At 54.8% G+C, this 13,467-nt stretch overlaps 1 protein-coding gene across 7 annotated transcripts; it reads right to left on the reverse strand.

Annotated features, from left to right (window-relative positions):
• Positions 1 to 1,614: 1,614 nt before the first annotated feature.
• On the reverse strand, positions 1,615 to 11,043 carry LOC132504952 (cytochrome c oxidase subunit 4 isoform 2, mitochondrial). Of its 7 annotated transcripts, none has more exons than XM_060122744.1 (8): positions 10,973 to 11,043; positions 9,137 to 9,173; positions 7,615 to 7,650; positions 6,487 to 6,568; positions 5,978 to 6,046; positions 4,762 to 4,926; positions 3,823 to 3,954; positions 1,615 to 1,855 (listed from the first exon to the last, which is right to left on the reverse strand). In XM_060122744.1, exons 1-8 carry the CDS (start codon positions 11,020 to 11,022, stop codon positions 1,719 to 1,721), a joined length of 708 nt encoding a protein of 235 aa, XP_059978727.1. In that variant the 5' UTR covers positions 11,023 to 11,043; the 3' UTR covers positions 1,615 to 1,718. The 7 variants fall into 7 exon arrangements, with proteins under 7 accessions (XP_059978727.1, XP_059978729.1, XP_059978725.1 ...); XM_060122746.1 differs by lacking the exon at positions 10,973 to 11,043 and adding an exon at positions 7,838 to 8,004 and having other exon boundaries at positions 9,137 to 9,260; XM_060122742.1 differs by lacking the exon at positions 10,973 to 11,043 and having other exon boundaries at positions 9,137 to 10,324.
• Positions 11,044 to 13,467: the final 2,424 nt, after the last annotated feature.

The following is a 13,467-nucleotide window of genomic DNA, read 5'->3' on the forward strand; positions in this document are numbered from 1 at the left end:
GAACAATGTCCATGAGCTGATCACACCCTGCTCCTTGAATACTATAAGACTCCTCACTACCCCCTCCAGGGCAGGACACACATTCTTGAGGGCGTTAGCCTACTGGTGCCCCCTTTGCCTGGCAAAGCAATAGAGCTATTTCTTTCTACTTCACTCAAAATTCTGTCTCTGAGGTTTAATCTGGCACCAGTGTACAGAGGATGAATTTCGGCAACAATATCTCAAATATGAAGACACTTCTTCAGGGAAGTCCACCCTGACTTCTCTAGGTTAGGTCAGTCCAAGTACCATGTATCTCCCCTTCTTAGCACTCATCTGTTCTATAATTTATTAGGGTGACCATTACCGGCTTTCAGATTCATGAGGACTGGAAATCACGACACTGGAATGAGGTCTCATTCACTCTGTCCCCAGAGTCTGGTACATAGTGGATGCACAATAAATATTTGTTGATTGAATGAATATTGTCCCAATTGCCCTGCTGAATCCCTCCATTGGCATCCAGAGTGTCCTTGGAGGTGTGCCGCTCAGATGTCTCTTCAAGAGGACCTGCTATGAAGAGGATAGGTGTATGACCACCTCCAGCTGCTGCACTTTCAGAGCTGCTGCAGTGTTCATGCCAAGGCCACAGCCCCCCTAGGCAACCAAGGACTACAAAGGACAGAGCACAGTGGGACTCTAGGGATGGGTCAATTTTGCCCAACACAGGACTCATCTAATGGGCTTTTTCTGCTCTAAGCCTCCCCATTGGCCTGGCCAAGACTTTCTCAAAGCTGCTGTGACAGTTATCGATGTATTGCCCCTCCACCCCAAATGCCCCTCCGTGCCTGCTCTAGGATGACGCGCAGGACTCTGGGCACCGCCCTCTTTACAGTGAGATGCTAAACTTCTCCAGTAGAGGGTGCTGGAGGAGACATACCAAGAGGAAAGTAGGCTTCTCTTCTTGGTTCTGGGGTATACGAGTGTGTATTCCTATATAATCAGCTTTCTGCCCCAAGACCAACCCTCTCCCACAACACACACCTTCCTACTCTTCTCCAAGTCATTCTACTCCAGTCACTGTGGCCTCCTTGATGTTCCACATTCCACAAACTAAAATCCTGCCTCAGGATCTTTGCACTTGCTGTTTTGTCTTGTCATATGCCACCTCTTCTAAGAGGCTTCACCTACCACCCCCAAACCCCTTTTAGCTCTGTCCCTTTATCCTGCTGTTTTGTTCCTTCATAGCACTGATTACTGTGTAACATACTGTATATTATACTTACTTATTCCTTTTTCTGTCTCCCCCCCTACACACACACACACACACACACACACACACACACATAAAGAAGCACCTCCTCCATGAGGCCAGACACTTTGTGTGTCTCGTTCACTGCTGCATCCCCAGGGCCTAGATTAGTACCTGGCACACAGCAGATACTCGGTAAGTATTCTGCCTTTCCTAATCCCACCTATCATTTAAGGCTCAACCCCAACCTCTACTCCTCCAGGAAGCCCTCCCTGATAAGTGGGGCCCTGGAAAGTGGCTTACTGCCTCCCACCTACTGTCCTGCCCAATTTTAGGTATAATGTAGGCTTTATGGCAGGTAGAGACTGCGGTGGAGACTAAAGGCAGATGAGAGCAGGCCAGCTTTATTGGGGTTAAGTGGCGGGGAGGGGCCTCCATAGGCTCCGGGCCAGGGCAGAGCTGCAGCGCGAGCAGCTGGGATGCCACGTCACTTCTTCCACTCCTTCCTTTCATAGTCCCACCGGGAGGCCAGGCCTTGCACGGGGTTGCCCTTCATGTCCAGGATGCGCTGGAGCTGCTGGGCCTTCCACTCATCCATCAGGGTGATGGGTTTCTTAGGGAACACTGCAGGGAAGGAACCGGGTAGGGACAGGGGCATGCGGGACCCTGCCAGGCCCACCCCCTCCCGCTGAGCCAGGGTATCCAGGCACAAGGTCAGGGTGCCCTGCATGAGGACCCCTCGCCACCCTGTCCATCCGCCACCAGACTCCCCACTAAAGCTGCACTCTGGGGACCTCTGAGTTATGATCCCTGCTCTGCCTTAGACTTGGTGTGGGAACTGGGCCAAGGTCCTTCCCCTTTCTGAGCCTCAGTTTCCTCACCTACTCTGTGACCCAAGGGTAAGAGGAGCACTGGTTTGAAGTCTTTCTGGGTCCAAATCCCAGCTCTACCACTACCTTGCTGTGTGACCTTGAACAAGTCACTTCATCTCTGACCCCCAATTTCCTTACCTGTCAAAAACAGGTCCTGTCCACCAGGGTTGTGGGGATTGAATGTGTTAGTATTTATAATGCAATTGGCAGAATGAGGGAAGATATGAAAACCCCTAATACATGATAGCTACTATAATTACTGAGTTTGCTCCCGCTTATTGGGAAGGGTCCAGGATGAGACAGTTTCTTATGCTTCCTGAAGGGGTTGGGAGTGGGAGGTAGGATAGGGGTGTTCACTTTAAAGCTATGGGGACCCAAAGGGTGAACTCACGGAGGCATTTTAGGTGCCTTGATGTGTGGACCTAGAAAGGCCTGGGGGACAGAGCTCCCAGCCCTGCTCACATCCTACTTCCTCGTCCATCTGCCCCTGAGGCCAGCTTAACCTGCCTGACCTTTGTCTCTGGTACTTTCTATTCCAGTGGGTGTGAAAGAAGGGAAAGATCTTTATGGGCACCTATTAATACCAAACATTGGACTAGAATAGAATTTTTCCCAAAGGTTCTCTCATTTCACCCTCATGCAAGGTAGGAATTCCCATCACACTTTTACAGAAGAAGAAACAAAGTGAGGCCTCTGGAGGTGAAGTCAATTGAGGCAGAGACTGCCAGCTCAGACCCAACATGCTCCCCTCTACTTCCAGAGCAGGGCTTCTCAAACCTCAGTGCACATCAGAATCACCCAGAGGGATATTAAAACATAGATTGCTGGGCTCCAGCCTCAGAGTGTCTGACTCAGTAGATCCAGAGTGGGGCTGAGAATTTGCATTTCTAACAAGTTCCCAAGTGAAGCTGTTGGTCCAGAGATTCTACAGAAGAGAATCACTCTTCTGTAGTAATAAATCACTCTTCTGTAGTAACAAATGTAGTAATAACATGGTCGGTTGGGTACATGATCACTCAGCTAAAGACTATATTTCCCAGCTTCCCTTGTGGCTACGCATGGTCATATGATCACTTCTAGCCAATAGGATGTGAGCAGAAGTGGTGGTGCAAATTCTGGACCTTAGAGAGAGTGTGTCCTCCCTTTCCCTCTTCTTGGCTGGAATGTAGGCTTTATGGCTGGAGCTGGAGCAGCCATTTTGTATGTCAAGAAGGAAGCTGCATGTTAAGGATGGCAGAGCAACAAGACAATAGGAGTCTGATATTGTGGAATCCCCATACTCCCCCTGGCCTTTTTTGTGAGAGAGGAAAAAAACTTCTATCTTGTTTAAGCTCTTGTACATTGGAGACTCTTTGTTACAGCAGCCAAAACAATATACTGAAAAGTTCACGGTTAGTAATAGCAATCAGTAACAACATCGTTCATAACTATGTGCCAGGCACTAGGCAACAGTTTTATAATTAAATCCTCACAAGAACCCTGAGATGTGGGCACTATTATTCCCATTTTACAGATGAGAGAATTGAGGCCCAGAGAGGTAGGGTCCCTACATTGCAACCCAGGCAGCCGTGCTCTGCCCTTCCCCATACACCTCTTTGGGGGACTTTTCAAAACTCTTCAGATGAGTGCCAGCATAATTCCCTTATCAAAGCTTGGCTGGTGGCTGTGGCCACAAGGGCATGGCCGAGGGCTGCGGCCAGCTGAGACACTGCCACTCACCATAGACCCGCTGCCACCAAATCAGCAGACCTGTGAATCCAAAGAAGAAGAAGACACAGCCCATCACTGTCTTCCACTCGTTGGAGCGACGGTTCATCTCTGTGAAGGTCTCATGGAACTGGAGCCGGTACACTGGAGGCAGGTGAGGGGTGGGGGAGGAGGGGCCTCAGGTGCATCCATTCCAAGGGCCCTGGGCCAACTCTTGGCCTCAGGGACCTCCAGCCTCCCCCTCCTTGCAGCAGATGCTGTCCATTCAGCAAATTCTTATTGAGCATCTAGCATGTGCAAAGCATGGCCAGGAGCTGATGGCAAAGCTGGCTCCCAGGGGCACTTCTGGTGGGCAGCACTTGGGGTCACACGTCCCTCCTGCTTCCCAGGGTCAGGCCCCTGCTCTCCCACCCACCTCACCTGCCTCTCTCTGCTCCATCTCCCCACACCACTCAGTGATGCCCAGGACCCTCCATGCTCTCCAGCTCTTACATCCTTCCCCATGCTGTTCCTACTACCTGGCAGCCCCTCCTCTTCAGCATCCAAAGCCGACTGGAACAACGCTCCTCTGGAAGGCCCACCAGGATTCCATCTTTCTCTCTCCCTTGGGTTCCCACAGCCCCCTGAACACACCTCACCCAGCCGCATATCCCGTATTACAGCTATCTGGGCTTGCGTTGGTTCCCCCACTGGACTGGGAGCACCCTGAGGGCAGGAACCCTCAGGGGGATTCACTTCCGTGTCCCCAGCATCGCCTAGCACCAGGCTGTGCACAAACAGTTCAATGAATAAAAAGATGAATGAACAAAGGAATGAATTTCACCCCTCAGGTACGCATTCGAGTCTTTGGGTGGTTCTGGCTGTCTTGTTGGGGGCTCTCCCTGCCCACTGCTCCGTGACAGGCCAGGCCCTTCTTTGCAAAGTCGCCCCCAGCCCCACCCTGAGACCTACAGGCCACCTTCTCAGCGTGGCTCAGCTGCGTCCAGCTGCCCTTCTCCTTCTCCTTCAGGGCCTGCTGCTCTGCGTTGAGCTCCGTGCAGAAGGGCTCATCGGGCATGGGGTAGGAGCGCTGGGCATGGTAGTTGGTGTAGGGGGGCATCTTCTCCTTGCCGTGGGCTGCGGGCACAGGGAGGAACTGAGTTCAGGCTGCCCCTGGGACGTCCTGGCACTAACCGCAGTATTAGAAAGTGGGTGGCACTTACTGAGCACTTACTGTGTGCCAGGAGCCATGCTAAGGCCTTCAGGCGAGTTGACTCATTGGCTCGGCATCACTCTGAGACAGTGATATTGTTCTCTTCATCTTACAGAGGAAGAAACTGAGTAGCTAAGGGACTTGCCGAAATTCACAGAGCAAAAGGGAGCCGGGCCAGGGCTGCAATTCAGCCCCTGTGGCTTCAAATCCTGTGTCCTCTGGGAAGATCTGGGGTGAGGAGGGCACATCAGGCAAAGGCAGTGGGTAGGGAAAGGTTCATTGTGATGAACCTGAGATGGCAGATGGGAAACTGCCCCACAAACTGTAAAGCATTATCCCTATGCTTGTTTTTTTTTTTTTTTTAGAAGATGTTGGGGGTAGGAGTTTATTAATTAATTTATTTATTTTTGCTGCGTTGGGTCTTCGTTTCTGTGCAAGGGCTTTCTCTAGTTGTGGCAAGCGGGGGCCGCTCTTCATCGCAGTGCGCGGGCCTCTCACTATATCCCTATGCTTTTAATGAGTGGTCAGGGGCACAGCTTTGGAGTTGCGGAACCCCAGTTCTACCCCGGCCCAGCTCTGACGAGCCCCTTTACCTCACTGTGTTCAACGTCCTCATCCGGAAAGTGGGGAGAGTAAAAGATCCAACTCCACACTGTTGTGGAAGCTTCAAGATAATGCACTCGAAAGGCTCAGCACAGCGCCTGGCACACAGTAGGTGCTCCTTGAATTCCACTGATAGACAGCGGCTTGCTTCACCTCTGGCTTCCATTCTTGGAAGCTTTCCCTGATGGCTAAGCCCTCAAGGGCTCCATGCGAGTGTCCAGAACAAGGCTGGGCGCTCGAAGGGTCTCAGTAAAGCTTCTTCTGTTTATTGTCACCAGAGATGCCCTCAAGGAGGGCATTGGTACCACCTTGCCCAAATAGCATGGGAACTGCTTTGGGCAAAGAGTCCTGGCTCTGGGCCTGTGTGTTTACCTGAGAAATGGAGATAACAGCATAGTATCCACTTCATGTGTTTGCTGTGAAGTCTAAATGTGTTAATCTCTGCAAAAAGTTTATCACGGCTCAGGGTACATAGTAAGGGCTCAATAAATGTTATCTGTTTTTATTCTCCAGAGGGTCAGGAAGGCCCTTCTATCTGGCTGAAGTCTCTCCTACTTTAGGCCTCTTTCTTCTGACTAGCATGGACACAAGGGTCTGGAAAGGCGGTCCAAAGTTCTGTCAGCACCCTCAGCCTCAGGACACAAAGGTCTTAGGGGCCTGAGATACGGGGGTCAGACCCTGAGAAAGCTTGGGAGGAGGGGACGGCTGTCTCTATGTCCTGGAAGAACGTGGCCCCGGACCAAGGGGTAGGATCATGGGAAATGGTTTGGGGCAGGCCCAGGACAGCATGAAAGGGACCAGGGGCAGCCTGCAGACAGGACCCTTGCCCCTGGCCTTGCAGTTCGGCGAGGGTCAGGGCGGGGTGGGTGTCCGGGTCTTACCAGTGCCTCCCGGGCTGTGGATCCCTCGCATTCCAAGTCCTCCTTTCCTCAGCACCAAGCTCCAGGCAGCTCTAAAGGACATCTGGGGGGGGGGTGTGTGGGTGAGTCCTGCCCTCTGCCCTTCCCCTCAGGATCCAGAGGAGCAGTTTTTTCACAGGTGTTGTGGCTGGGGGACTGGTCCCCAGGATTCCAAGGTCACCGCCTGCCCCTTCTAATTCTGTATGATATCCCTATGGGGGTTGATGGCCATCCTAGACATTTGGAGCCCCCTCCTGGGACCTCAGTTTACCATCTGAGAAGTGGGAGGAGGCCTAACTCTTAAGGCAGGACCTGAACAGTTTGGGTCTGGGAGCCTGGGTTCCGGTTCCAGCCCCAGCTCATGGTGGCTAGGTTGGGAAACCTCTCTCAGCTGTTTGTCCTCTAGAGGAAACAGGGTGGGAGTCCAGGTAGGGAGGGAGCAGGTCCTGGGATAACTCTCCTCGCTACAGGGCCATCTGCCAAGGTCTCCTGCAGATGGTTTGGCCCCCACCCCTTCCCCCATAATTGGCTGCCTACGTGCCTGGAGAGCCTGCTCTGCTGGACCTGGTGGGAGAGGGAGACAGGCGAGCCCAACCCTCCATCCCCAGGGAAATCTCAGGGCCTGGCATCCCAGGGGGGCGAGGAGGGGACTTAGAGGAGGACACGGACCAAACTGGGACAGAGGGAGGAAGAGAGGCACACATCTGGGGAGAAGAAGGGGGTATCCCACTTCTGGAAATTGAAAGAGGCCCCACATCTAGGGAAAGAGAGGCACCCAATCATTAGAGAGAGGGAGGGATGTACCATATATGGAAAGTGGGAAGGGGCTGCACATCTGGAAAGGAAGGGCTCCCCATCAGTCATAAGTGGTTGAGAGCCCCACCTATGGGGAGGGAAGGAGTAATCTACATTTGAGGAAAGAGATGGCTCCCCATATGCGGACGGAGGAAAGTTCCCCTCAACTCTGAGCTGCCAGTAGCTGCCCGCCCGCCCCACCCGCCATGCTCCTCTATAGCAGCGGCCCCACGGGTGGTAAAAGCCGGAGTCCCAGCCGCGTCTCCCACTGGCCCGGATTTGGGCAGCCGGGGCTCTTCCCACCCACTCACTTACCGTGCGGCTCAGCGGAAGCCAGAACGCGACCCGGGTCTGCGGAGCAAGTAACGGAGAACAGGCTGCAGAGGGACCGGAGCGCTGGCGCCCGCCTCCGGGCCCGCCCCACAGCCTTTCCCAGGACCGCCCCCGCGTGGGAACGTCCTGCCTGGGAGAGCCCAGCCCGCGTCCCTGGGGTCTCCCGGGCTGCGCAATGACTCCCCGCCTCAATTTCCCTGCCCACCGGGGTCCTGCCTCTGGAGGCCACCAGCTGACGCAGCCCTGGGACCAGCTGGCTGTGTGTCCTGGGCTGGCCCAGCCCTGTGAGTCCGCTTGTCCCAGGAGCTGGATCTTCCTGCCTTCACACCTTTGCTCACCGCTGTTTCTTCCACCTGCAATGCTCTCTTAGGGCTTTTGAGGACCCAAGTCTTGGCAACTTTCCAGCCCAGACCCCATGCCATCCTGCTCCAGGAAGCTACAAGCATCTAGAATCTGGGAGCTGGCCTGTGGTGTACCACCTGGCACGAATGCCCTCATACTCAATGACAGGTGAAAAAAGCCTCCCCCTGGGTTCAAGTCTTAGCTGTGTGACCTTCAACAAATGGCCTAACCTCACTGAGTTCCTGTTTTCTGAAAAAGAGAGCTAATGATATCTCTTACCTTACATGATTGTTGTAAGGATTAAATATGTCAATAGAAAAATGTGCAACAGGCACATTTATTCAAGAACTATTTATTAAGACCTATTACAGCTGGCATTATTGTCTACTGTTTAACAGGTTAAATGCTTGGGGAGACAAATAAAATCAAACACGGTCCCTGCCATTTTAGGGCTTACAATCCAGTTTCAAGCAGAGAGAGGCCTGTGCAAAGGCCCAGAGGCAGAAAAACACAGATGTGTTCACAGAACAGAGAGAGGCCATCTTGGCCAGAGTGTAATGGGCAAAGGAGAAAGCTGGAGAGAGGCTGGAGTACCAAGCAGGGCCTCATAAGCCACGGAGTGGATCTTGGATTTTATTTTAAAGCTGGGAAGCCAAAAACGGTAAGTAGGGTAGTGATGTGATTAAACGGAGCAGAACATGCGTTCAGTAAATATGGCTTGGAATTGTTAGAATACTGATTCTGGACTGATGGGTGAAGGCTCTGAATTCTTTCGTGGCCTGGGGCCAGAACTTTCTAGGTCTGCAAGCTCTGGTCCCCTGAGGTGTGCCGAGCACCCACCCACCCATCAGGGTTCCTGTAGCCCATTGAAGCCATAGAGACCCGCTCTAGCCAGTGCCTGGAGGAAGGGGCTTAGTGCCCTGGAAGCAGATGAGTCTTAAAGAGCAGGGACTCAGGGGGAGGTGCTAGAGAGACCGTAGAGTGGGCAGGATGCATGTCACCTCCATTCTGGGAGGTGAGAAGACAGTGTGGGAGTCTGCCGGATGTCCAAGAGACCCCAGCTCCCAGGACTGGCCATGCTTACTCCTGGGGGCTGCTCCTCCCCCTTCCCCATGATCAAGGGAATTCCAGATTTGAGAAAACCCAGAGAGGACCACCTTACCTCTTGGATGCTGTCCAGGGTGTCCTGAAGATTAGCCCTAAGGACAGAAGACGAGGTAAGGCCCTCCTTCAGGCAACCTGGGGAGGACACACCTTGAGTCTTGTCAGATCTCTCCGGGGGCAGGTGGGTGCTGGCTGCATTGGGGTGAGTGGCAAATGTGTAGGCTTTACTGCTGCCACACTCGTGACTAAGTGGCTCCATTTCTGGGCCTCAGTTTCCCCATCCATTACAAGGGCCTCCCAAGGGAGAACTTGACCCTGGAGAACTTGACCCTCTGTTCTTCTCTACCGTCTCCCACCCCCATCTCTGTGGGAATGCCAGGCTCCAGATGTGGAGCAGTGCTGTGACAAGGAACATCTGTTTGGGAAGCCGGCCCCAGGGCTGAGGGTGATGGGGTGATGGCAGGCTCCCCGGCGGCTCAAGGTTGATATAGGGCAGCACCACTGCGTAGAGGGCGATGCCCAGCAGCGTCTTGAGGTCTGGAAGCTGGAAATAGTCAGACTCTCCCATAAAGCAGGTCACTCAAGTGTCCTGGGGCCGAGGAGTAGGAGTCTTCCGTGGGAACCTTGGTGGGCACAAGGTGGGCTCCAGATGAGGCATTACACACCACTCACGGCAAGGGGCCCTACATGTGAATGCAGGCTGAGATTTCAGAAACAGCAGGAATAGGAGGTGAGAGGGATCTGTCCCTTTCAGGCGGCCCTGCGGCTCCAACCCCCCAGCAGGAACTCATACAGAAACGAGCAGCTCTCTCTCACTTCATCAGATTCAGGGAGGCCCTGAGTTTCTGCTCAGACACAAAGACCTGAGCCACAATCTCAGCATCCTGCTGGTACGACCCCTTCCCCTCCCATTCAGGCTTCATGCAGGACCCACCTCTGGCCTCCCAGCCCAGAGGAGATACTGAGGAAGAGCTAGGCCTCATGGAGGACACAAAGCCGAAAGTAGGAAGAGGTGTCGGACAAAGCGTTGCGGACCCGTATCCCCAGCCCCTGGGGAGCCCCTGGAGCCATTTGAACATGGGGAGGAGGCCTGGGATAGGAGGGAGCGAAGCCAAGAAGTGCAGGGACTGGGGAGGAGATATAGGGCAGTCGGAGACCGGAAGGTAGGAGTGGGCGGGGCTTATCCTTAGGGGCGGGGACTGCGTGTAAGAGTGGGCCAGGGAAGAGCAGGGCAACCGAGGCACTAAGGGGATGGGGCCAGTTGGGCGGGGGGGGGGGGGGGCGGTAAACAGAGAGGGCGTGGTCAGGACAGAGCAGAGCCCGATCCCGCCCACCAGCTGGAAAGCTGACTCCCAGCAGGGACACTGTGATTCCGGGACACTGCGGCCTTCAGGCGACGGGCAGCGCCAGCATGAAGGTGCCCGGGCGGCAGCGCAGGCTCGGAGGACGTCGTGCGAAGACCCGCAGATCCAGCAGGGACCAGTCCAGAAAGCGCTTCTGCAACTGTAGACAGGAGGGCCGGCTCAGAACCGACGCCGAACCAGGGCTACCACGGGAGCGGTCGCTAGTGGCGCGTTTCCCGGCCCTAGGAACGATCCCGTGGCGCGATCAGGAGCAGGTGGACACCCTCGGATGGATTTCATTGGGACGGGACGGGACCGGTGGTGGCCTGGAAGATGGAAACCTCCTTCCTGCAGGTCTGTTATCTCTGCACCACCACACCTGGGGCACGAAGTGAGCGAAGCCCGCGTTGTTCAGCCCCAAGAGGAATTCCTCGCAGAGTTGCAGGGGAGACGTTTGAGGCCGACCCTCTGGCTGTCACTCGTGGCCTCTTGGCCCCCCCGCAACAGGCGGCCGTTATTCTAGGTCCCGCCACCTGCCTCACTCTACTCACCTACGTCCCTCGTCTCCTCCCTCCTTCCCCGTCCTCGAGCTGCCAGTCATCTTTCCCTGGCCCCTTGCACAGTCATTGTGCCCGCACCTCTGGACTCTACGTAGTTGTCTAGCGTTCCACCATCTCCAGCCCTACCCCAGTCCCGTCAGTTATCCCTGGCCTCGCCCAGCTCGCCTAGCTGAGCCCGCCCGCCGGCCCCGCCCGTACCCTGAGGCTCCTCCTCAATCGCTCAGCCCGCGGCCCGCCCCTTGCCCAGTTAGTCCTCCCCGCACTGCCTTCGCAAGACTCGTTAAACCCTCTTCCTGGCTCTAGCCTTGCTCTTTCAGTCATTCTGTGGTGCCGCCCACTCCCGAGCCCCGCCCTTACTGTCAGCCTGCTCGCCACAGCACGCCCCAGCCGAGTCCCCACCCTGTCAGCAAGCCCCGCCCCCGCAGGGCACAGCTCACTTTCCCTAGATCCTCCCCGAGGCCCTGCCCATTCTGTCACTCCCCTCAGGCCCGCGCCTGCTCCGGCCTCGCCCCGACTGTCACGCGGGCCCTCCCTGTCGGTCCCCAGGGCCCCGCCCCCTCCAACCCGCTCAGGCCCCGCCCCCACCACGTGGTCAGTGAGGGGGCAAGCCGGAGCCCCCACGTTGCAGGCGACCTCTGAGGCAGAGGAGGCGAAGACGTTCCCCGAGCGGAGCAAGACCGTGAAGCCCTCAAGCTCTGACCGCAGGAAGGGCACGAAGCGGCCGGACGAGTATCCGAACTCGCCTCGAGCCAGGAGAAGGGGCGCGGGGGTGGGGCTTCGACAGAACTCGCTGCATTGGCATCCCGGGCCTGGGGTCCGGGTCCTCATCAGCACCACCCCCGACCTGGGCAGATGTATACAAAAGACATCAAAGGACTCCCTGGTTATCAGGGGCCGTGAAACTGAGCGCTTGGGAGGCCCACGTCTAGGATTCTAGTCCCAGCTCTATCCTCTGCTGGTTTCAACCCCTCTTCGTGGCTGCCTGCATGGCCTCCTTTCCACGTTTCTATAATGCCAGTCACACCCAAACTCTGCTTGGGGACCAGGAGGGTGAATGCGATGGTCTAAGCGGAGCTTCTCCTAGAGGTGCCCACAGCAGTGACGTATCAGCCAAGCTATGACGTATCAGCCAAGCTATGGATGGAGCTATGGGCAGTGTGGGCATTGCCTTGAGGTCCAGCCCAGTGCTCTGCTCTGACCACCAAGAGAATAGTCCAACTTGGCGAAGGGCTGTGGCCGTGGGATCCTGGGGGTGCAGGGGGTCAAATTAACTCTGGGGTAGGCACTGGTCCCTTCAGATCCCGCCCTGGGGCTCCACACGGAATGGTCTGCAGCTTCTGTTCCTGATCTCCCAGGGCCTCCTGCACCACAGGACAAACCGAGGGTGCACAGGGCAAGGTGTGAGGGACCCTGGCCAAGTCCCAAAGCCTTGTCTTCTCAAACTCAACTGCCTCATGGGCATGGGGATAATGCCCCCTGATGTGACTCTGGCCCTTGTGGGGACAGCTTCATGGCATCCTTCAGACTTCCTTAGCACCCACTGGCCTCCCAGCAAACTCCTTAGCCTGATATTTAAGGTCCCTCCTGCCAAACTCAGCAAATGCAGCTCCCCCATCAACCTCTCCTCCTCTCCCACCATGCCCCAGCCATGCTGCCTTTCAGGTCTTGGAACATACTCCACTCTTGCCCATGGCAGGGCCTTTGCAACTACTCCTTCTGCTGAAATGCTCTTCTCTCAAGAACAAGGCTCATTTATTCCCACTGGCGTGTTTCCATGAGAAAGGCTTTACTGGAGCAACACACCTCACTTCTCACCCGCAGACTTAAACTCTGGTCTACAAACAAGTTTATCAGTTATTGTGGCCTTAACAATATCTCCAATTCCACACGTTCTCTTTACAACGTGACCTTGACACTCCTGTCATCAGGTGGTGGCATCTATGTCCCCATTCCTTGAACTTGAGTGCACCTTTGTGACAGCTTTAATCATAGGACATGGTCAAAGTGATGCTGTGTGACTTCCAAAGCTGGATCATAAAATGCCATGGACTCTCTTGGGATGCTCTCTCTTATAACCCAGCCACCATGCCGTGAGGAAGCCAAACTAGCCCATGTCATATTTAGGTGCTCTGGCTGCAGCCCAGCTGAGGTGCCAGCCTACACCCAACCTCAGCTTCTAGCCGTGTACATGTCCAGACAATCCCAGCCCCTAGCCATCAAGTCCGCCTCAGCCAGCGAGTCTTCCCAGCTAAGATCCTAGACATTATGGAACGTCTCTGCTGTGCCCTTTCTGAATTCCCAACCAATAGAATCCATTAACATCAGACAGCTGTTTTACACACTAAGTTTTCAGGTGGTTTGTAGTAACTGGAATGGTAACAAAATGTTATTTGGATTCAATATATCTGACTCCTCATTTGACTCAGTTGTTTCAGAACTTGGGCAAGAAAGAGGGTATTAAGTATTGACACCCCAAACCCCACCAT

Source organism: Lagenorhynchus albirostris, chromosome 15 (assembly GCF_949774975.1).
Source record: "Lagenorhynchus albirostris chromosome 15, mLagAlb1.1, whole genome shotgun sequence".
In the NCBI taxonomy this organism is placed as follows: domain Eukaryota; kingdom Metazoa; phylum Chordata; class Mammalia; order Artiodactyla; family Delphinidae; genus Lagenorhynchus; species Lagenorhynchus albirostris.

What these genes read in the sequence shown, in the direction of transcription:
- LOC132504952 (XM_060122742.1), bottom strand. Translation starts at nt 9,337, where the DNA reads ATGGAGCCACTTAGTCACGAGTGTGGCAGCAGTAAAGCCTACACATTT. An exon ending in GGCTTCCGCTGAGCCGCACG is followed by an intron (nt 6,569 to 7,614) that starts GTAAGTGAGTGG and finishes CCCCCCCCCCAG; the next exon opens with ATGTCCTTTAGAGCTGCCTG. An exon ending in TTGGTGGCAGCGGGTCTATG is followed by an intron (nt 1,856 to 3,822) that starts GTGAGTGGCAGT and finishes CCTTCCCTGCAG; the next exon opens with TGTTCCCTAAGAAACCCATC.